At 38.0% G+C, this 24372-nt stretch overlaps 1 protein-coding gene across 2 annotated transcripts in view; it reads left to right on the top strand.

Annotated features, from left to right (window-relative positions):
- The first annotated feature begins 3729 nt into the window (after window positions 1–3729).
- LOC131035323 (uncharacterized) overlaps window positions 3730–24372 on the top strand; it is a 39041-nt gene continuing 18398 nt past the window's right edge. Inside the window, exons 1-4 of one of the 2 annotated variants that reach the window (XM_059208018.1) lie at window positions 3730–4243; window positions 5148–5224; window positions 11646–11757; window positions 11852–12252. In XM_059208018.1, coding sequence (XP_059064001.1) covers window positions 3852–4243; window positions 5148–5224; window positions 11646–11757; window position 11852 — 582 coding nt within the window. In that variant the 5' untranslated portion in view covers window positions 3730–3851 and the 3' untranslated portion in view covers window positions 11853–12252. Of the gene's footprint in view, window positions 4244–5147; window positions 5225–11645; window positions 11758–11851; window positions 12253–24372 lie in introns of those variants that run through there. The other variant, XM_059208017.1, reaches the window with a different exon arrangement.

A 24372-nucleotide genomic window follows, 5' to 3' on the forward strand; every position in this document is an offset into this window, starting at 1 on the left:
AGCATGGTAGACAAGAATGTGATTCTAAAGAATAGAGGGATGCATAAAGGTACACATATTTAGTTTGATAAAGATTTGACTCTTTCCCAATAAGATGAAACAAGGAAGGAGTGAGAAAAGGTGAAAACAGCAAGAGTAGCAGGAAAGTGGGCATGACTGAAAAATGGAAAGGTTCAAATCAATGAGTGTCTTCCAAACAACAAATAGGAATTCAGGGCCCCTCTGGAATATCTCTCCACATGGTAAGTGGGAACTGCAGATGCTTTTCGCAGAGGAGAGGACTGGGCCTAGGGCCCATAGCTGAGGGGAAGGACATTATCATTCTCACATAAACACATGAACACAATGGTTGTAGAGTGCTGGACTTTGTGGGATTCAATAAAATTTCAGTTTGGAATGAAGGGATGGAAACTGGTAAAGGACATGGAGGGATCACAATTTTAATTAGAGAAACATGGGATGGAGTAGTAAAAGTTGAGAAAGAAGACCCAAATAAACAATATATATGGATGAAAATAGTCAATAATGAGGTTACAATCAAAGTGGCAGCATGTTACTTTGCTCCAAAAAGTTCCTGAATTTACAAGAAGAAAAAACTAGATAGTGAAGACCCTTTTGTAGTGTTAGCAAAGGACATTTTTGAATTCAACACTTTGGGTGATATAGTTCTTTTAGGGGACTTCAATGCTAGGACTGCCAATAATCACTCTATTCAGTTGGGTAGAGAAGAAAGGGAGAACAACAACCCTTTATGGTTGGAAGAAAATGAGGATCAATCTCTAAGGAGGACTTCACAAGATGGTAATGGGAATATCTCGCATTTTGGGGTGGAGCTGTTGGGTCTATGTAGTCTGTATGGTATGGTTATCTAGAATGGTATGAAACATTGGCCAAATTTCGGAGGTATCACCTGCAAAACTTACAATGGACAAAGTGTGGTCGATTATGGTATTTTCTCGCAATTCTCTATCCATAGGTTGCTAGAGTTTAATATTGGGTTTTGCCCTATTGAGTTGAATTTAGACCATTTGCCTCTTCTTATCAATATTCCCATCCATACTAATAACCAGCAGATTGGGTAGAACATACACAAGCATAGAAAGGTGTAGATGCAAGGTAAAATCCTTGTGAATCATAAAAATCAAGAGCTTTTTATTGCAACTCTTAAACAACTTCAAACCAAAAAGTACAAAATAACTCACAGAGAAATCAACAAAGAAAAGGAGTACATTAGCAACAATGAATTGATCCCAATAATTCATAAGGCACTAAAGATGTGCAAAGATCTCAACCTAAGAAGGGTGTCTTAAACTCTTTTCTAGTTAATCCTTGGTTTGATGAAGTGTGCAAGGTGGCAAGATAATATTTCAAAGATAATGAATCAAGCAAAGAAGGCAAACTAAAGTATAAGAATTTGATAAAATTGAAAAAAGAAAACTATGTGATAGCTAGAAGGAAGGAGTTAATTTTAATGGGTAAGCACAATCCCAAAGGCTTTTGGAGGGAGCTAAATCAAGAGAGAAAACAAGTTGAAAACAACAACATTGATGCTCATTAGTTATCCTAGCTAAGCTCCTCTATAAGTGCTCTCACGATAGAGACAAATCTCCTTTAATTAGTGAATCAAAAGAGCTCTTCTCGGACGGAGATGTCAAGCATGATATTAGGAACTTTGCAAGTGGTAATGCACAAGACATTGATGGATTGGAAGCTGATTTTTTTAAATGGGGAATTGAGCTCCTTGCTCCTCACATCAAGAATATTTTTAACAAAGTCACTCAATGCGGCTTCTCGATTAAATGGACAACAAGTGTTGTGATTCCTCAACGCAAAAGTGGAGACATTAATAATCCCTCTAACTATCGTTCAATTATGATCAATCCACTTCTTGGGAGAATTTTCAAGAGCATGATTGAGCGTAGAATCAACAATTGGCCAGAAAAAGAAGGAAAAAGAGCAAAAGGGCGGTCATATTTTAGACCAAAGCATTCCACCATTGACCATTGCATTACTCTTAGACATTTTATTGAGAAAGTTTGGGACTCCCAAGAGAAAGAGGCATTTTGTTGCTTTGTTGATTTCAAGAGGGCCTTTGACACTGTACCTAGGGACAAACTGTGGACAAGAATGGAGGAACTCAAGCTTCCTAATGAGCTTAGAGATGTTGTGCATAAAATTTATGATCAAGCTAGAGCTAAAATAAGAACAAAAGAAGGAATGTCTGAATGCTTTAGCAGTGATATTGGAGTAAAACAGGGTTGTCCTCTTTCCCCAACCTTATTTGGCTTATATATTGATAAACTTGAAGAGTGGCTAAACAAGACTTCTGGGGAAGGCATCCAACTTGCAAGGTATGTTGTGAAGTTGCTTCTTTACGCAGATGATCTCATCCTAATTGCTAAAACTGCAAATGACTTGAAGGATCATTTGAAGGCACTTGAATGTTTTTGCCTAGAAGTCGGAATGCAAGTTAATACCAACAAGACTAAAGTAATGATCTTCTCTTTGAAAAGAAAAAGACAACAAATCTCCTTTATGTTTGAAGGCTTCCCTTTGGAAATAGTAGATGAATACAAATACTTGGGAATTGATTTCCATAATAAGCTTAGCTGGGAGACTTATAGATCAAAAAGGATTCAAGGAGGTTGGAAGGCCTCTTACCTCCTCCAAAATAGATGTAGGAAGGTGAAATTATGGGACTGGAAAACCATGAAAACTCTCATTGGTTTGTTGGTTACACCGGTTGTTCTCTATGGTTGTGAAATTTGGGGAAGTAGCATGTCAAACCACAAATTGAGACAACTTGAAAGAATCCAAAAATACTTAATCATCAACAATCTCAAGGTCAAATCAACAATCCCCTATGAGATTCTTCTTGTTGAAGCAGGAATGTTCCCTCTAGAAGCCTCAACTATAGTTCGTTTGATAAGTTATTTAAAAAAAGTTAAAAATGTGGATGAGCAATGTTGGCCCAAAATGGTGGTCGGAGAGGAATTAAAATAGAGGAAGAAAACTTGGATGAAGCAGAATATTAAATGGACCAGTAAGTGGGACATCAATCTGAACAATTGCCCAAATAATAATGAGGAGATTAAAAGGTTCATGTTTGAAAAATTTAGAACAACCATGTGGACAAAGCAGGTTGGTCGAAAAAAAACCACATTATATCAAAGAGTTTAACCCGTTGGGTGAACATGTGAATAAAGACTATCTAAGGGTGCTAATTAAAGGAAAGACTAGATTGCTTGTCGCTCAGATCAAAACTGGGTCCCACCATCTAAGATGCGAGATGGGCAGATAGATGGTTCCAAAGGAGGATTGGGAGGAAAGAATTTGTCTTTTTTGCAATAAAGGTGTAGTCCAAACTGAATGGCACTTCATCTTTGAGTGTGTGACTTATGAGGATATTTGTATGCAGTACGAGGAAATTTTGAAGAGGTCCAGTCTGAAAAAGATTTTCGAAGAGGCAAAACTTCACAAGACTGTTGGCTTATTGATCAAGATCCACAAAAGAAAGACTGACAAGGAAAATAACTTAAAAATTACTAATACTGCTACTCTAGGTCCCATAGACTAATGATCTTGTGGACGTCATTAAAACTCACTCATTCATTCATTCATCACTATTTAAAAAAAAACAAATAAAAACAAACAAACAAACAAAAACTACTTTGACTTTGAAAGAGTTTTTAAAAAATGGAGGCCGCTACCGTGCAACGAGGTCGTCTCCCTAACAGCAACGAAACCCAACAGGTTTAGAGATAGATTCCCTTCTAATCGCGGACAGCTCACTAGCTGGAGGAAAAATAATTTCCATATCCATATTTCTTCATATTCGAACTCTAGCAAAAATGGCGTCCTACGGAATGTCGTCTCAGGCACTATACCCTCTTCCTGGAAACCCACCTCCGAGACTCATTTCTCCCCCAGTTGCAGTCTCCTCATTCCGACCCGAGGTGGACAAAAATTCCACTTGGGTTTGTGCAAGGATTCCGATTTCTGGCCTTCCTTATACATATCATCAACATAATTCATTGTCACTTCGCGACTTCCACTGTACTGCTAGAAATTTTGCTCCGCTTCAAGAAAATTATAAAGTTAAATCTGCGAATCCCTGCAATCCGACATTAACAAGGGCTTCAATGGACAGTAAGAAAGCAGAGACAATTGGGCATTCTCAGGCAGAACCCCAATCCATGAAGGTTCTATTTGTCGAGATGGGTGTTGGTTATGATCAGCACGGGTAGGTCTTTAATTCTCCATTTCGTGTAGTTCTTTTATGTACAGCGTGTGTGTGTGTGTGAGTGTATAGGATGGTCATTTGTGTGTATTTTATATTCTTATTTGATAAAGAGATCGTAGTTACTAAGTTTTAAAACAAATGCTCTTAAGTTACATCGACTGTCTTGCTATAAGATTCCATGTACCAGGTTATGGTTGTAAATGTCGATACAATTTTCCCTAAAAGGCAATTCAGAAGTAAAAGTATTTCAACTCCTCCTTTATTTAAGTTAGCTACAGTAAGGATGCTCTGTAAACAAGCTGGTCTTTAGACTGGCATACGTACAGGTCACAAATACTGAAGTTTTCTCGTCTTTAATTTTGTAGTTGCTCCTAATGCTGACCGTGATTTTGATTTGGAATTTTACTTTCAGGTTGTCCACGTTTGTCAATGTCAAATCTTCATAGATATACAATTTGTGTAACAATTGACAAATCTTCATAGATATCCTAATTGTGTAACAATTGACAAATCTTCATAAATATCCTAATTGTGTAACAATTTTCCTTATAGAGATGAATATTGCACACGTATTTTGATTTTCTGTTAACGAGTATATTATTTCATGATTAGATATCCACTTTATTTGTATCTCAGAAATTACAATATTTAACAATTAGATTCCATATTGGATTAAGGCCTCTTTGAAGATTAGAATATACTGAATATTTGTTTTCAAAGAAGCTTTTAAATTCTTAACAGGAATTTGTTTCTGTCGATAAAGAATGAATCTTTAAATGCTTACAATTATGTATGTTATTTTTCTCTCTGATTATGAAAGATGTTTGTATTTTCCTTTCTTGGGGGCTGTACTATATATTTTCTAGGTGAAGTTTAGTATAAGCATTGTAACAGTTATGTGCAGACAAGATATTACTGCAGCAGCTATGCGTGCATGCAGAGATGCAATCAGCTCTAACTCAATCCCAGCATTTCGGACAGGTATGTCTGGCAAATTTAGCCTCTCTAAATACATCAGATTATCTGTATTCTTAATATCACAAGAAAGATGTCCTAGATTTAGAAATTTAGATGTTAAGATTATAATGCATGTTCATGCTCCCACATATTCATGCAAACCAGACAAATAACTTGCATATGATTTTAAACATTGATATCCACGAGCTTTAGTTTGACTACGGTTCTTAGCTATGATTACAATAGCTAAAGATGCACATCACACTTTGAACTTTAGAAATGTTTTTTCGGCCACTTTAACAACCAACAAATGGACAGTGAGATACTGTACTAAAAAAGTACACTATAGTGATCTTTTACAGACAACATTCGCCAGTTCTGTTTAAAGCATTCCAACACTTCATTATCATGCTAATGTAGAACATTTTTTGTGGCAGACAACACTGTGCAGTAGCATCTCCAACATTTTCAGGAAGAAAGGAGTGATCTGATTCTGCATCTCAAATTTTGCAGCAGCAGTAGGAATCTTTCATAGTGTTTTTAATACTTGTTAGTGAGTGTAAATTGGGTCATCATCAACATAGCTAGCATATCACTCTTTCTAGGTTGACCATTTACACTTGTTAAGTCTTCACTAAAGGACTTTTTTGTTTTTGTTTCACTTCATGTGGTTGAGACATGTGTACTCACCTCTTGTGACACCTATCTCATGCACACTTAACACATGCTCTCACATTTGTTATATGAATGGACATGTGTTGTACATTTGGAGGGATAGTTAGATGTTTAGTTTTATCTTCTTACCTTCTCTTCTTTGCCTTTATATGCAAGGCACTCATTGTACATTTGGAGGGATAGTTAGATGTTTAGTTTTATCTTCTTACCTTCTCTTCGTTGCCTTTATATGCAAGGCACTCATTGTCCATTTTACATTCTCATTTTTTATTTGATATACATGCTTTTTGTGTGCATCATTTACTTGTGGAAGATAACATTTTTTTTCCTTTCAGATCTTGGTTGCTCAACATATATTAGAGCCATGGATAGCAAGCTCCTTTCCAAATTTCGATGAATGCAGCACTTAGCCCTATCAATAGAGTGTCCTGGAGCCAAATAAACATCGCCATTTAGTAACTTTTATATTTTGCAATCTTTTTTACTCTTGTATCCTATGATACTATACAGATCCGTATTTGTACAAAAGTTTTTGTAAAAAAGAAGGAAAAATAGTAGAGAGGGCTTGCTTCAGTTGCCCTAAGCCAAACTTTGGGCAATTTTTTTTTTTGGGTCAAACTTTTGTGAGATTTCAAGTTTTTTTGCCTGTTTTATGGCCACAATATCCCCTGCAGCTCTAGTTTTTGGTGATAAGGTTACTTGTGACTGCAGGGGTTTGGAATGCTTGTGAGTTGTGGGTGTTGTAGGTTTTATCACAAGTAACTTTCACTACTACCAACTTGACTTGGCCCACCCACACGATTGCTGAACTCCAATATCTTGCGACTCATTCTCTAGAATTAGCCGCTTCTTGGGAAGCAATTTGCAACATCAGGAGAAAGAAAAAAATGATCGCACCCAATTTCTTTTTTAAAAGAAAAAGTGTTTGGTAAACTTTTTAACATGGTCGGTGACGCTAGCACGACACACCCTGTGGCTCCATGTGAAACACTTTTGGCCCGTGTTGATGGTGTTTTGATGCACTATCGAACACAGAATAAAGTATTGAATACTCTATCCTCTTTGATTAAAGACTCTCAAATGCTGAAGATTCACATAAGAATCACTTGAGATGACTACAAGGTTCTTTTATGTTAGGTCTTGACTTGTTGGATAGATTCAATTGTGTATGATGTAATTTTGCTGGTATCACAAGGCGGACTTATGTTGAATGCTCGAATGCTCGAATGATCAAATGAAGTTGGAACGCGGGATTTCACTTGGTTAAAAAAAAAGGAAGAGGATAAGGGTTTAGGAGGCTATTCTAACTCTAAGAATGTAAGAGCAATGAACAACCTTTGATAAAATTCAACTAATTCTTGCTTCAACATGCAGTGAACATCTCCACAAGGCTAGTGTGATCTTCTAAGGATAGCTTTATGATTTTCAAATCATCACCACAAGCATAGGCACCATCAAGTTGACGCATATCAATGAAGGAATGATAATTGAAGTTAAGCTTGGCTAAATAGATTCTAGTTGACTACACAGGGCACTTTACCATCAGCAAGGTGTTAGTAGTATGGATGTACAAATTTCACCATTGATCACATACAAAGTCTTCCATTTGTCTAAAAAACATGAAAATAAAATGAGAAGTAGAGATCATGCAAATTGTTGAATCAACATATCAATTTCACCGTATCTTCAATGAAGTTTACATGCATTTTATAACAATGTCTTGGCAACAACCTTTGCCTTCTCTTCCCACTCTACTCTACTTACTTACAATCTAATGTCTATTTGCTATTATTCTATTCACCTTAGAAATGAAGAAGTGAGGCCTTTTATAGTACTCTCATTACAATTCAGTGGGTTGGATCAATTTGAGGTCAATGGCCAAGATTGAAAGAGAGAAAGCCTATTGCAAAGCATTAAATGCTCGACCAATGATAAATTTACAATTGACAGGACACATGTCCTTCTTTAAAAATTCAACCAATAGGTGATGAGGGTAGGTACATTGAACTTTTTGCCCATGTGGTAGTAATCTCCTTCGTAGGATGAGTCAGGTTCATTGAATTTGGACGCCTTATCTTGAAATGATGTGATTGGTTAAATGATGACCAGGCGCCACTTCATCTCGCTCTTTGTAACTCATCACAGGTGTGTGAATGAATGAGGCATATCTCTTGATACTCAACATGTCCAATCTCCTGATGTGTTGATGACTTTGCTCAAGTTGATCTTCTAACTTTGATTAACTCTTCTAAAACTACTTTTTGTCTTGCTCACTTGCATTCTTGAGCTTTCATTTGGCTATACTGACAATGATTCTTGGATTTCTGAAGGAAATTCAAGATTGTGAAAATTTCATCCTTTAGTGCTCGATGCTGATTGCTATCCTTTGCCTTGATGTTACTTTTCCATCACTTCTCATGATGACTGCTTGCATCAGACCCTATCATTGCCTTGGACACCTTGTTCTTGGCTAGGACGCCTTGAGTCTTCTTGTATTCCTCTTGATATGTATGACTCATATCCTTGCCTTGTAGATACTTGAAGTGCAATGTCCTTCCTGATGAGAGCTCGCCTTGCTCCTACCATGCTCTATCTGTGAGAGATGTCTAAATTAGTTTCATAAAATGATATGACAATAATGTTTGTAAGTAGAATCAATCACTTAGACTAAAATTTATGCCTTTCAAATTCTCAAAGATGATCCAAATGTGTCAAATTAAAACATTTCAAACAAAACCCTCATGTAGATGGTGAATAAGGCGCTGGCTCAGTCTCATAATGAGGTCTGATATCATACAAGGACTATGAGATAAACCTCATTTCAGACTTGTAATCACTTCAAAATAGACTGATTATATTAATCCAATTGCTCTTTTGGCCAAAAATCGCCTTTCTTCAAATGAATATGCTCTTTCATCAATCGTTGGATCCGACTGTGTTTGCTGATAAAAATTCAATAGTCTCCTTCACATTCAATGCTGATGCTGCTCTGTATGCCGCCTAGTATATTGTCTTTATCCTGTGAATCGCTGGGTCAAAAATCAGACGCCAAAGGTAGACTCGCTGTTCATTGTGCAATTCGAGCTTGAGCTGGATGGTGATCAAACACCAATGCCCTTGCTATTCGAACCTAAATTGCTTTTCCAGTTTCGCTGTCTAAGTAATGCACTGATTTGGAATTATCTGGTCACAAACATGAATCGCTAGAATGTGATGAGGAATGCACACGATTTAGATGTATACAATGTAACCTTTCCCAGCTTGTGAAATCGCTGATCAAAGGTGAATCGCTGATCAAAGGTGAATCGCTGCCTATTAATTCACTGTCAAACTATATCGCTGGCCTTTCTGGCAGATTCGCTGATCAAATGCAATTTACTGTGGCGTAATCAACTTGATGTGAAGACACCATATTTGTAAATGACTCTGTTATGGCAAGAATGAATTTGCTGTATGTGAGTCACAGAGTGTGAATCGTGGTGAATCAAATGTGATCACTGTAGAAACAATACTGAGTTCGAATTATTGATCGAATGTGATTGCTATGGCCAATTGTCTTAGGGTGAAGTCGCCACATGTAAGCAAACTTGCCATGCCTTGGTAACAATTCGAATATGAATAGCTGATCGAGACTTGCTAATCACCAACTGTTGATATCAATTTGGAAGTGTTGCTGAGTGTCTAAGATGGGTTCGCTGATGTCACAGACTGAAATCGCTCCGTAACTTGATCAAATCTGATCGCTTGATGTCTCCAATTGCTGTTTGAAATTCGATCATTGATAATCAGAGGCAAATCGACTACATATTGATCAAACAAAGTGATCAATTTGACGTTTATAGCAATTGATACATCATCACAACTTTGGGGTTTTTTCATTAAATGGATTTCGGTTGGGATGATAAGCAATTCAACCACCTTTATTGAATGTCTCTATCAAAATCGTGGCCCTTTGAATTCAATCGATAGATGCTCATATTTAGCATTCGCTTCAATCATTTAATGTTTCTTGGCTGATTGTCAACAAGATGCATCGAGTTTTGTTGACCTTGCCCAAATTTGCAAATTTCTTACAAAGGTAAGTGTTTGTCATTAAATATATTGCAATCAACGATTTGCAACTCGATATCCTGTTGATGTTTGTAGCTATGGTCGGACTCCTTCTATGGTCGACATAGCTAATATAGTTGTCTAATTGGCCTATTGGCCTCAGCAATTATAGGTCTGAGATTATCATTATATACATTTATCTCAAGCATAATTAAGATTTTAATTAGCAACTTGCTCTATTTGTAATCGGTCACCTTATAAGGCCGACCTCATGTAAATCTGCCACCCTTTGTGAAAGGTTATATTACTTGAGGGCCTACCTGTTGTGAGGTATTCAAATTTTTGACATTTAAAAAAAGTTGGGACAGGTTTATAGTCATGGGTGATTGATCGCTGCCCTGACTGATACAGTGTGTCTTTATCCATTTCAAACTTCTGTGATCAGAAAATTCAGTTTGCATAAGTATTTGAGGGTGATTTTAGGTTGTTCATTAATTGGCTAATGTGGAGCGAGTTTGGGGTGTAGTATGTTCCCTTTTCAGTCATAGGTGACCCAAAATATTCAGTTACAGACCTGTAACCTTGTTGGGACAGAGTTATATTGGTTGGTGCAGCGAAACAGAAGCATTGATTGGGGTGCATCAGCCCATCAACAGTGTTTCCTTGTGTTTCATTCAGTTCTGGGTGGTTATTGATATGTTTGGAGGTCATGTGAGGCATTCATAGTGCATTTGGTAGGTGTTCTGGATGTATTCTCATGTTGGTTCAGACCTGCAACAGGGACATCTCAGCCTTGCAGCTCTTTGATACAGACTTCCAACCTTGCTATTCTGTGTCCTATCATCAAATGATAAGGTACTTTAATGTGGGAATCATATGTAATACTTATTTGATGTATTGGTGTCTTTTGGGAATGTTGTTGTCGCACAGTTTATGAACAGCAGTGAATAAATGTTATCCTTTTATCTCAAAATTTGTGACAGCAGAGAGTTTTCATTATTGCATTTTTATTTGTTGGCTCTTATTTGAGGTATTCTTCAAGTGTGATTTTATAAAACTATCCATGTAATGCAATGAACTTTCCGTTTGAATATAAAACTGCCAAAGAATTCATATATGTGCCATAGTGCATATTTAAGGACATCTCAGATTTATGACATCAATTAACCATCGGTTACATGTTCATATTGCTAAGTTTATTTACAAGAAATTTTAAAAAAATCATTGGGTGTTCTTACAAGCCTTGACCAGTATTCAAAGTGTGTGCTTAGTGCCCCTAGCTCCCATGAACTTCAGGAAAAGTGTGTGCAAAGTGGCAAGGATTTATATTTCATATGTGAATTTGATATTCCCCACTAAAGGAAATGTGCCCTAATGGAACAAATAGGTTACTGACAAACTGATGCATGACACATTTTATTCTCTTTTAAAGGGAATTTACTACTTAATCTTTCTAATGCCAACTCTAGGATAATGACAGTCCAAATAAAATATTATTCTCCAATAGTTACTTAGTATAGAATTCTTTGCTACTTCTTTATTTGATCAAACTATTTTAAATCCTTCTGGCAATCTTCATTTTGCAGACATATCTAGAAGCGTTCAGTGTTCTTGAAACACCATTCCTTTCAGGTGTATTGTGTAGTAGACAAAATGAAAAAAGTTACTCCAATCTGTCCAAAAAATTGTTTTGAGCAATGCAATTGCTTCTGGCTTACAGGTGCTGTTCCAGGCGTCAATTTTGATCAGATGAAGTTGAAAATAAAACTAGGTGTTCCTCAGTCCACACAGGGATCTCTTGACATTGAGAGAGTGAAATCTGTCTTTCCATAGTAAGTATTTTCTATTCTTCTCCCTCAGCTTCCCTAATACAAAAAATAGACATTTTTTTTCTATTTCTCACATATTTGTAACAACTTTGCACAGGAAGCAAGCTTGAGTTTCCAGAAATGAGCATAACTCAAACACACTTTGCAGAATAGCCATCTGATAGGCTAATAGATACATCAATAGCCCAAGCAATATGTGGAAGTACATACAAAAAAATGATTAGTTATGTTTCTATTGTGGATTCTGGGGTTAGGTTTCCACCAGATCCCAATGATTTTGTTTTGTTTCTACTTTGCTTCATTTAATATGCTTTGTACCTTGTCTCAGATTATTGCCTACATTGGGGTACTTGCTCTGTAAGTAGAACAGTATTTGGCTACAAGTTAGGGGTTTTGGTTCTTCCAGTTTATAAATTATTAAGAGTAGATAGGTTATTTTAAACACGGAAAGATCCAGTTAGAATAATAGTTCAACACCTCCGTATTTAGTTCTTTCAACAGAGAGAATATGGTTCTCTTCTATAGACAATCTTGCTTATTTCCATTTCAAATGTGCATGGAGTCATAGCACTATAAATATGCTCAATATGAAAATTGATGTTTGTTGTGCTGCGCACACACTCCCCGTCTCTGACAGGGACCCCCTCTCCTTCTGCCTGCTTTGCTAGCATGAGAGAAAACTTATAGGTGTGTAGAGAATCAGGGATTGAAGTCCCAGCATGAAAGGAGCAAAGTGAATAGAGGGGAAGAAGATCATACAAGGGCCAAACCTGATCCATGAGGAGACATAGAATCGAGCAAAATATAGGCCAGCCCACACTTGGAACTAAATTCTGAAAATTTCCCTCAAAGTTCGGTGTTTGCCTTAAAATTTGCAATAAGACTTTAATCTAAAAATCCTTTCTTTCACTGAAATTCTGACCAGCATTCTTCAAAGTTTGGCTTTTGCATTCAAAGTAGAATTAGGCACTTTTCCAAAAAGTATTCCTACCACCAAGGTTCTGACCGAACTTTCATCATTCACTCACCGAGTTCAGTGGTAGCAGGCAAAATCAGATTAGGTGTTATTCCAAAAAATGTTCCTAAACTCGAACTTTGAACTGGGTTTCACTTTGCCACTCCTAGGTCCGAGTTTGGGGTGATGATTTCAGGTCTGAGTCAAAGGTCTGAGGTAGAATTTGCAGTAAACCATCCCAAGATCTGAATTTTTCTGATTTCCACCATGCAAAAGGGGCCAAACTTGGTCGAAAGGGACTCTGAGAGACCCTAAGAATGCAGCAATGCCTAAGTTTTAAGGGGCAAGTTCGGTGGTTGAGTGCTAAATAAGATTAGAACTTGTTCCTAAAACTTTTCCTAACCCCAAACTTTTGCCCGAATTTCACCCATTACCTCACAAGGTTCGGTATTTGCACTATGATTTGGAATAACTGTTAATCCTAAAATGTTTCCTAATACTGAGGTTATCCTGAGTTTGCAGGTTAAGGTCAAATTCAAGCTTTCAAACTAGTATTCTCCATGGCACTTCAAGTTCAGTCTTGGGTAAAGCAATCTAAATCATAACTAAGGGAGTAACTAGGTCTTTTCATAAGCACAAAGGTTGTAGATCAAGATTCAGTGTTTTGAGCTCAAAAATCAGAATTTGACCTTATTGCTAAAATCATTCCTACTACCGAGGTTTAGACCGAGTTTTTATTTTGCAGTCAAAAGGGGACAAGGGCTTATTCCTAAAAGGTGTCCTAATGCCGAGGTTTTGACCAAACTTCCACCCTTCATGCTCTAAAGTGTGGTGATAGCATAACAAATAGGAATTAGCCTTATTCCTAAATGGCTTTCTAATGCCGATGTTTAGCCCGAAGTTTTTACAAGCCTTCCCAAATTCGGTATGAGCATTCAAAAGTGGATTAATCCTTAATCCTAAAATCTTTCCTTGCACTGAAATTTCCCCATAACTTAAGTTCCAATCAAAACTCGGTGATGGCACTAAAATTAGGATTAAGTTAGTATTCCTAAAATGTTTCCTAGCCCCATATTTTGGTCTTTAATCCTAAAATGTTTCCTAGCCACATGTTTTGGACCGAATTTTCAGGCACTAATCCTAGATGCCTTCCTAAAGCCGGTATTCTAACCAAGGATCCTCAAATTTCGTACATGCACTCAAAACTAGATTAATGGTAATCCAAAAAGTCTTCCACAGCTTGAGGTTAGGACAAGATTTGTAGAACAGCAAGGTGCAAATCAAGTGGTCAAAGCATGTAAGGATAAGATCTAGTTCAATGAACTACCAAGTGAAAGTCTCGAGTTACCTTGCCATATAAATGAAGATCCTTTGAGAAATGAGTGAAGGAATGAGTGATGATGTGTGTTCAAGTGAAGAATGAATGCGATAGTGAGGATTGAGTATCACAAAAATGTGGTTGATCCTTAAACTTGTTTGTCCATGTAGGATAGGTGATACCAAAGGGAGTCGGAGAGATGAAAGGATCAAGGGGATAGAGACCGCCAATGATACCAAAGGATGAAGAATCCAGCGTGCAAGATGAAGATATGACCATCCGAGGGAACCAAGGATCCGAGCAATTCAGATGGCACTGCCCAAGGATGTCTGAAGGTTACTAGGATAAAAGGGTGAATTCAAGGTCAAAAACCTGAAGATGTTAATGAAGAACCTGCTATAGAGCCTAAGACAGAGCACGAGGATGGAATACCAGTACCATAGTGCGGAAAACTAGATGATGTCATTTCTAGAACCTTGGAAGACAGTGACAAGTTACAAAAATGCTACAAGAGACATCCAGAAATGAAGAATGAACAACTAGGTCTGAGTTGGAAACTGATTTATTGTAAAAAAGGGGATTATTATATTGTAAAATGACAACTTTTGGGACCCATTTAATGCAATTCAAAGGAGGCCGAAAGTTAGTTGTTCACCCAACTACCAAGTTTGTCTTTTTGTGCCTTGAGCCCTGTGAACTTTTGATTTCTAGTGGGATTAATTGAAGGCATATGGAAAGCTGTTGAAAAGTGGTTGAAAGTTGTTGGAGCCATTAACTATAAGCTGTTAGGGTTTCTAAAGGGCAAATTTGGGCCATTGAATGGATTGAATCTTGGCTTTTGATTCGGAATGTAAAATCTATAAAAGGCCGGTGCCTCTCTCATTGTAAGGGGTTAGAATTTTAGAGAACTAGAAGGTTAGAATTGGTAGGATTTAGTAGAAGTTAGAATTAGGAGTAGAGGACTTGCTGAGCAGAAATTGTTGTAATGGCAATTGAAGCAAATGAATAAAACATTGAAATATGGTGTTCCGTCAATTGTCTTTTCTTGTTTGTATGATTTCTTATCATTAAGATAGGTTAGTGATTTTAATGGTGAAGTGTGAGGGTATTCGATTGATTTTAGGTTCATACCATTGGAGGCTTGCTGACTGTAAGTCTTTGTGCATGGTTATTTTTGAGAAGCACACAGGAAACACTGAGAGGGAGGGGTGAATTAGTGTTTCAAATTTTTAGACAAACTTACAGACTAACACCAAAAGATACACAAAAAGATTAATAACACAAGAACACAAGATTTCTCGTGGAAAACCCTTTTGGGTGAAAAACCACGACATCAAAGGATTTTTATTATCTTCAAATGGGCACCAACCCAAATTATAGAGCAATAGTCAAAAGAGAGCTCCAACTCTCCTCACAACACCAATTGTGAATAATAGAGGCTCCAACCCCTCAAATATTCATCGATCTATCTCTCAAAGAACTCAGGAAAACTTGACTTCAAGACTTTTTTAGAACACAACATCAAGTCGTCAACCCTGAGTCACAACCCACAATCATTTTAATAAAACCATCATTAACATCAAAAACTCCTAGCATCTAAACACCTTCACTACTGTCTGTTGATGTGTTTTTCAGGCACATGCAAACACAGAATGAAATACCCAGAAGTATCTTATCCTCTCTTGAACAAAGTCTCTCAAATGCTGAAGATTAGCTCAAGGATCACTTGAGATAACTCCAAGGTTTTGTTATGTCAGGTCACGACGTGTGGATAAGCTCGTTGGTTTGATGTGATTATGCTGGAATCACAAGGGGACTTACGTTGAATTGTTGAATGCTTGAATCGTTGGAACTTAGATCTTAACTACTTGCTTGAATTGAAAAAAAGGACAAAAGTTTAAGGGTTGAGAAATTCTATCTTAAAGCCTAGAATGCAAGAATATGGGTGAATGATTAGATAGAATCCTACTGGGTGAGGTCTCACCATCAAATTGAACAATTTGACACAAGCTTAGTGCAATCTTCTAAGGGATAATTCAAAGATATTCAAATCATTATCATCAAACATTGATTACCATTCAAAGCTAATGCATAAACAATGGACGCATAACAATTTGAAGTTAAGGTCATATCACTCCAGTTGACCATGCAAGGCACCCTTACAATCAGCAAGAGACTAGTGGTATGGACTAACGGATTCCACACAAATGCATTCAACAATTTCTTCCACTCAATCTAATCAACATGAAAACAAATTGACAAGTAAAGACCATGCAAGTTGTTTAAGTAACAAATCAAATTCACCATAACTTCAATGAAATCAATTTCTCTTTACAACAAGGTTTGGCAACAATCTTTGCCTTCTCCTAATCTAAATCCTATTCTAATTGCTATCTACTATTCACTATTCTCGACTACTAACTATCAACCTTTACAATTGAAGAGCTTGAGCCTTTTATAATGCTCTAAATACAATTTAGTGGCTCAGATCAATTTGAGATCAATGGTCAAGATTTTACAATGAAAACCCTAACTAGGGTTTGTTACAACAAAATCTATTCTAGCCAATGAAATAATTACAACATTTTGACACGTCACCTCTGAAATATTCAACCAATAGATAATAGGGGTAGGTGCCTCGAAGTTTGTACCATCATAGACAAGTTAGGTACATCACATCTAGACATGTTGATGTGGAACTTCTCTGATTGGTGTAGTGACTGGGATGCCACCTCAATTTGCTCTCGTAGACTTGACTCATCATCATGAATGGATATCATTATCTAGCTTCAGCGGTGATGATGATGATCTTCTAACTTTGATTAACTCTTCGGAAACTATCCTTTTGAATGTCTCAATCATGGAAGTGCAAGGAATAGATTTTTACTTCCTCTTAGTTTTGAAGTATTGATGTTGCCTTGGAACGAACTCTTGATGGCACAACTGCTTCTTCGCTTTGGAATTTCTTCCTTGTGACTCCCTTCATATTGTTGGTGTTGTGGATCATGTCCTTGTGTAAGTGAATGCTTCTTGTGTAATCAACTTCTTGTGCTTGTTTATGAAGTTTTTCCCTTGATGTTGCATGGTGGTGTAGATCTTACAATCTTCCTCCTTTTGCTTCGCAATCAACATCCTTTATATTTTTTGTATTTGCTGATGGAGTTTTCCCCTTGAGGACATCTTCTTGACCTTGACATTGAAATTTCCTCCTTAGAACACTTGTTTTGATCTTCGTCCAATGTGATCCCCTTTATTTCTTTCTTCATCTCTTGCAAAACAAACAAATGAGCATCAAACACACATGATATATAGCCTCTATAACCTCTTAATTTGATATAATTTTTGATTTTATGTAATTTGCAGGTTTGATAAGAGAATTTAGAGAAAATCTGCTCTCATGAAGGAGCACTTGAAGTTGAGGTCGCTCCTAGAGAAGAGCACTTGAAGTAGATTTTTCTCTAAGGAAGGGGCAAATGAAGTTCGCTCCAACCTTGATGCTCATGAAGTTCGCTCCAACCTTGATGCTCATGAAGTTTGCTCCAACCTTGATGTTCATGAAGTTTGCTCCAACCTTGATGCTCATGAAGTGATCTTCAAACTTGTGATCGAACTTGCTTTCACTCGTTTCCCTTCATTCTATGGGTTCTAACATTGAGTCTTTCAACCATGAAAAACTAACCTTAGGGAAGGCCTTTATAGGAATTTCACTCTGGGAGAAGAGCACATGAAGTTTGCTCGAAGATGGGTTCACATGAAGTAACCCTCTAACTTGTCCTTCATTATCTCAAATTCAAAATTGTTCTCTTCAAGCATGTTAAGGCATCAAATCAGCTCAAGGGAATGATCTATAGACATTTTTTCATCTTATCTTGGGTAAATGAAGCAAATTCGCTCCAAGGTTCATGCACATGAAGTTTGCTCTAAATTGCATGCACATGAAGTTCGCTCTTGATCCCATGCACATGAAGTTCGCTCCAATTGCCTTGCACATGAAGTTCGTCTTAAATCTCACCTTTCATCATCATCTTATCTCAAAATCACTCTTTCTAAACATCAAATCAGCTCAAGTTAGTGGTCTTGTAAGAAATCTTGCGAATTCGCCCTCAATTAGGAGCGCATGAAGTAAAGTTCTCTCCATTACCTTTGCACATGAAGTTCACTCTTGGAAGCCAGCATATGAAGTTCGCTCTTGGAGGCTAGCACATGAAGTTCACTCTCCAAGGCAAGCACATGAAGTGAATTTCAAACTAAATTAAACTTTTCTTCAATCACTTCATTGTTTCATCAACTCAATCCTTAGGTTTTTTATTCATGCATTCATGGAAACATGTTAAACTTCACCTCATGAAGGTCTAAAGGGAAAATTCGCTCGTATTAAAGAGTACATGAAGTAAACTTTGCTCTAAAGAAGGAGCACTTGAGGTGATCTTAAAATCAAAATCATGCTCTCTATCTTCACTCAAATGCTCTAACTTGCACTCAAACAAGGCTTCTAAGGTAAATTCACTCCAAAGGTGGTGCTCATGAAGTTCGCTCTTGAGGCTATGCACATGAAGTAGCTTGAAAACACACTTTTGAGTTGAAGTTCGCTCCTATACACTATAAGACCTCAAAACTCACTTCGAATATGACTTCTTCTTTGACTTGAGGCAAGAAGAGTGAAATTCGCTCTAGAAGAGGAGCACTTGTAACTATTACTAGCAATCCCTCTTGACTCCTTGTTTGAACTCATGATGGGCTTTACTCCTCATGTGATCTAGACATTACTGGAGGCTCACAAACTCACTCATTTCACACCTCACACAAGGCTATCCACCTGACTCTTGGCCTCTTAACTAACTATACCCCTCTAATGCAAAGGCTAATAGCTAAGGATTTTAACACTATCCTAGAAAGCAGAAAAAAGTGGGGGTCCCCATTTGCAATAGGGCGATGTGCGAATACCTAACAACACCGTCCAAACAAAACATCAGTACAATACACAACATCAAGGATATAGCTCAACGTACCCACACAGACAATAGATATACAACATAGATATTATGAGAAAATATCAACTTAGGAACTCGATGCATACGTGTGAAGAGTTGTTTTTTTTCAAACAACACCACAAAACTTCACTTCTCACAATAGCCCATTTAACTTCAATGCACAATGCACACAATAATACTTTTCTGTGCCTCACAGTTGCTACAACACCACCCCAAAATCTTGACTGGCTCGTACGTATTTTTTTAAAAACCAGCCACAACATTTCTTCAAAAAGCGACTGTTAGTCTCTAAAAGATTTACGACAACTCTACAAAACATTGAACACCAGTTGTCATTTTTTATAACATCCTTAGTCAATTAGTGAGAACTGATCAGAGATATGTTCCATGGACCAGCACTGCCCTAGTTGATCAAGGAAAGATCCAATGGAATCATGAAATGTGAAGTGTTGTCTTTTCAGGAGGCGGAGGTTCTAAGTCCCTTTCTCTTCCTTGAACCCCGAAATCCTAGAATTCCCAAGCTCTAAGTCCCTTTCTCTTTTTTGAGACTTGGCCCAGAGTCCCAGACACTCTCTCCTTGCAGCTGGGCCCAACATCCGACCTCTAGTGACATCAACACTTCTAGATGGCGTGATCAACAGTCAAGGCTCTCAATGCTCTATTGAATTCTGTGACTTGTCTACTTTCATTTATGGAGCTACAGGGGCACATTTAATGTTTTTGTAGGATTGCCATCAAGTGGAGTCCAAGGCCATGCTTATTTATAGTTACTTGATGGCCTTCATGTTAGGTCTGCATGCTCTGACTTTGGAGTTTCAATCAATCCACCTTCTAGAAGTACTTTTCTTCTAGGGCTTGCCTTGTCAGGGTATGGCCAGGTTGCTTGCATACACATTATGTTAGGTCTGCACACTTCCCTACCTTCCCTGACTGACATTCCTCTGCACACACAAGGGTCAAGGCTTCCCTTTCTTGACCATTTGTCTCTTCTCTGTAACCAGTTTTCTATATATAGGCTGTTAAGTCTAACTGTAAAGGGTTCTCTCCTTGCTGGCTTGAGCTATTCTTATGCTTTTTCTCTTCTCTTGAAGACTTGTATATTTCTTGCATTTCCGCAATTGTAAGTTTGGCCATTGGCCTTAGAATGAATTGAAATTATCATTCTTGCTTCCCTTCAACTTATGCATGTTGTGTATGTTTCCTTACCTTCATTATAAGTGTATGTTTTGTGGCTTTCTCTCATGTATATGCCGTGTTAACTTGTTTCTGAGTGTGACTTGCGGGAAACCTTCTCCCCTTTGACATTTAGCAAATTCTAACCTTCATACATGCGTTTGGGGTCATTCATGCAATTGAAGTTTGTGCATCTCCAAGGTATTTCAATTGATATTTTGTGTCATTTCGGGTGGGGAGAGGAACATCTCTTATCTTGGTGCATCACCTCCTTTCATTTTAGCATTTCCTTCTTCTCTTTTCCTTTGCAATTTGTTAGGATAGGTTCGGAAGTAGAAATTAGAGTGTTGAGTTGGTTCAACCCCTGCACTTGGATTGAGAAGGAAGCCGACCTTCTCTGGAGATTCAACTCCATTGCACAATGTCCCACACTTTGGGGTTGTTTCCATGTTTCACAGGGTTGTTAAGTTGATAGCTTAGTAAGGGTGCAAACTTTTGTGACAACAACACCACTCACACCCGAAAAATGCACCATCATGTTTTTTTAAAACAACGCATCGCCACCACATCACTTACACTTAGTCGATACATAAAAAATAACTACGTTGAGAACTTTATAAACCTTTAGGTGAGACAATATCTATATTGCACAGAATTAATGAATGCGATTCTAATCCTACCGAACCTTCAATAATTTTTATTAAGGCACGACTCAGCAAAAAATAATGCCCTCATAATTCACGGGAGCTCCACCTTCACATCAAGTTCTATTGAAATAAGCAACGTCTATTTTAAAAAAGCACAACTCTTCCCCAATAAAAAGTCTTTAGCCAAACCTAAGAAGAAAAATGCCTAGAATAATTATACAATTCTTCTTTTTCAGCGATACTATAGACGCAACCAAGTGGTAATTCCTGCCACACACCTAGGAATCTTTGCTAGAGAAAAAACGTATTTCAACCAATACAAATATTGTAAAACAGCCTTTATTATGCACAACACTTTAAGCCATAATGTCTTTTACAAAAAGTATTCAAAGGCATGATCTCTGCAGAAATTAATTACGAACTCAGCTCAAAAATAAATTCTCAATGCAAACAGATTCAGACATGATGCCAACACAAATAAAGATTCACGTCCACTCCACGATACATACCAAAAAAAAGCTTTGGTTCGAAAAATTTAAAATATAGCCACTGTGATAATGATTCCATATCTTGCAAATGAAGGCTCCATACATTAAGAGTTTGACCCTCGACATCAAGGCAACAAATATGATTCCTTTGACCCAACCAGCAATACGTGGTCTGACTAAAACATAAAGTCCCCAAAGAATGTTCAACCCATGACATGGCATAAAGTCTGATTTGTCACAACTGGAAGACAAGTAAGCAGCTGACAAGAACCAAATAGGCACACAGCTAGCTGAAGCAAGCATACAAGCACCTCAAGTTGCTCAACTAGGCACACAACGAGCTCAACTAACCGGGCACACAGGGAGCTCAACCAAAATTCACAACCAGCAACTTTAGCATACTTAGCAGGCCACATTAATGAAAAATATTCAAACAAACTCCCCCATTGCACGCAGGGAGCTCAACCAAGCACGCAGGGAGCTCAACCAACCAGGCACACATGGAGCTCAATCAAAATTCACAACCAACAACTTTAGCATACTCAACAAGCCTTAGACATCAATGACAAATACTCCAACAATTTTGAGCCTTCTATTGTTGTTAGTTCAATTGTGAATGTTCATCTAAGTTGTGCCAGAATTGGGTACTTAATGAATGTTCGTGGTCTGAAAATCCTTTTATTCCCTTTGGATATTGCACTATTTCTATGGAGTTGTGAGTTTATCTTTGGCTAAGCAAGAGCTAGTTTTGTGTGAAGTCTATCTATCCACAACACCAACCATTACCATGATTGTCCCTAGGTTCTCTTAACCCTATCCCTTTTGCTCTTTGGTTCTCTTAACCCTATCCCTTTTGCTCTTTATTTTCCCCAGTTTGAGAAGTGAAGCATCAACCATATAGCCATACTAGATGTAGACCAGCTTGTCAAGCATAAGTCCCCTTTGTGATTACTAGCAAATCACGTTAGCCTTGAGTTATGCAGAGCTTAGTCAGGACCTGATGTTAGGAACCTTGGTGTTACTTTGTTGGGACAGTCTGAAGGTATACAAAGTTTGAAGGTATACAAAGTTTCCTTATCCAAGAGAGAGTAGGATGTACTCGATGCATTTTGTTCTGTGTTGATCGATGTACGACATTTCCCCATCAACAAATCCTAGATGTCTTGACTCCTTCCTCCTCACCTTGGTGATTGATCTTCCTCGCCTTGCTGAAGTTTCCCTCTTCCTTGCCTATGATACATTTTTTGTCACAATTCCAGGACAAAGGGGGAATTGTAAGGGTATGATGGATTAGCACCCTTACTTCTTAACTTGTTATTTCCTTCTTTCAAGGCTTTGAGCGGAATTGTCATGAAGGAAATAAATTTCACTTATGTTCTTGATTTGATCTTTCTTCCATGTTGTTGGAGTATGTTGATATGTTTTTTAGGCACATGCGAACACAAAATAAAATACCCAAAAGTATCTTATCCTCTCTTGAACAAAGTTACTCAAATGCTAAAGATTAGCTTAAGGATCATTTGAAACAACTCCAAGGTTCATAAATGTCGGGTCACGACATGTGGATAAGCTCAATAGTTTGATGTGATTATGCTGGAATCACAAGGGGACTTACGTTGAATTGAATGCTTGAATTGCTGGAACTTGATCATTTGATGTTACAATCTTGTGATGCTTTTTATCCTAAACTAGCTTGAGTTTGAAGAAAAGGGGCAAAAGAAATAGGGTTGAGGAATTCTATCCTAAAGCCAAGAACACAAGGAGATGGGTGAGTGATTAGATGGAATCCTACTAGGCAAGGTCTCACCGTCAATTTGAATGATAGGACTATTGAAAAGGAGATGCTTGAGAGTGAGAATAGGAGACTCAAGGAGGACATTGAAGAGATGGATTACCAAAGGTGTGAGGATCCTACTTTTGTCTCACCTGTTCCTATTGATCGTGGATCCCCTTTCAACCATGAGGTGATGAGGAATACATATCAGAAGGTTGGAAAATGGATTGAAGATGTTTGTTAGGGGTCAATAACACATGTTAGTAGGGATGATAGTTATATTTGTGTTTATGTTTATGTTGAGTCGCCGAGAGGTTCCCGTCGGGTAGTTGGGAGTTGGTGACGGTTGGGAACTTGGCCAGCCGTCGAGTCTATATATTGTTTGGATGGAACCTCTGCAAGGGGGATATTGTATGGAGATATTGTGGATAATTCAATAAAGATATCACTCTTCTGGTCTAGTTGTTTATCATTATTACTTATGCTTTGATATATGAATGTTCTGTTACATGAATAGTTGGTATGTGTGGAAATACTGTGTTATCTGTGAGTTTTACCAATCTTACATTAAGGACTAAACATTTTGGTGCCGTTGCCTGAACGAACCTAGAGATAATTATGGCGGCAGGCGGAAGGAATTGATGGGCCGGCCATTCAACCAGCAATTAATTGTCGTGGACAACGACACACACGAAGAAAGTACCACGAAAGAGACTCGAGAGGATTAGTTGACAGTAGACTTGGTAGAGTTGTGGAACGTGTTAGTCACGCATTACATGCAAAGAGAGGCTCGAGAGAGAGCCGTCTCGAAAGGCACGGTACGTGGTGAACTCACCGTTAGCACTCCCGTCTTTGACCTGCTCGGAAGTATTCTAAGGTTATTCGCTAGAAATCTGATTGCACTTCAAGACCAAAGGGAGGAAATTACACGAGAACTCTGTCGGCAACAAGTACTCCGAAGGTACAAGGAGCGGAGCCGTAGGGAGGAAGAGGAGAGGGAGGCTAGTCGACTGCCGTACCTCTAGCACTTGATGCCCCTACGGCCAAACAAGGATAAACATACCACTGCCATCGAAGGAGTAGACGAGGGAACTGTACGGAGATCTCTCTGCATAAAAGAACAGGTCGAACGGAGACGACGGCTAAGGGAGGTTGCTGACTCGAAGAGCACGAAGAAACGCAGTAGAAGTCGGAGTGAGTCGGAGTCGTAGTCGACAGAGACAAAGGCTGTGTATGTGGAAGGAGTTGGCCGGGGTCGCTAGGAACCTGCCA

The sequence above is a fragment of the Cryptomeria japonica genome, chromosome 7, assembly GCF_030272615.1.
Source record: "Cryptomeria japonica chromosome 7, Sugi_1.0, whole genome shotgun sequence".
Taxonomy (NCBI): domain Eukaryota; kingdom Viridiplantae; phylum Streptophyta; class Pinopsida; order Cupressales; family Cupressaceae; genus Cryptomeria; species Cryptomeria japonica.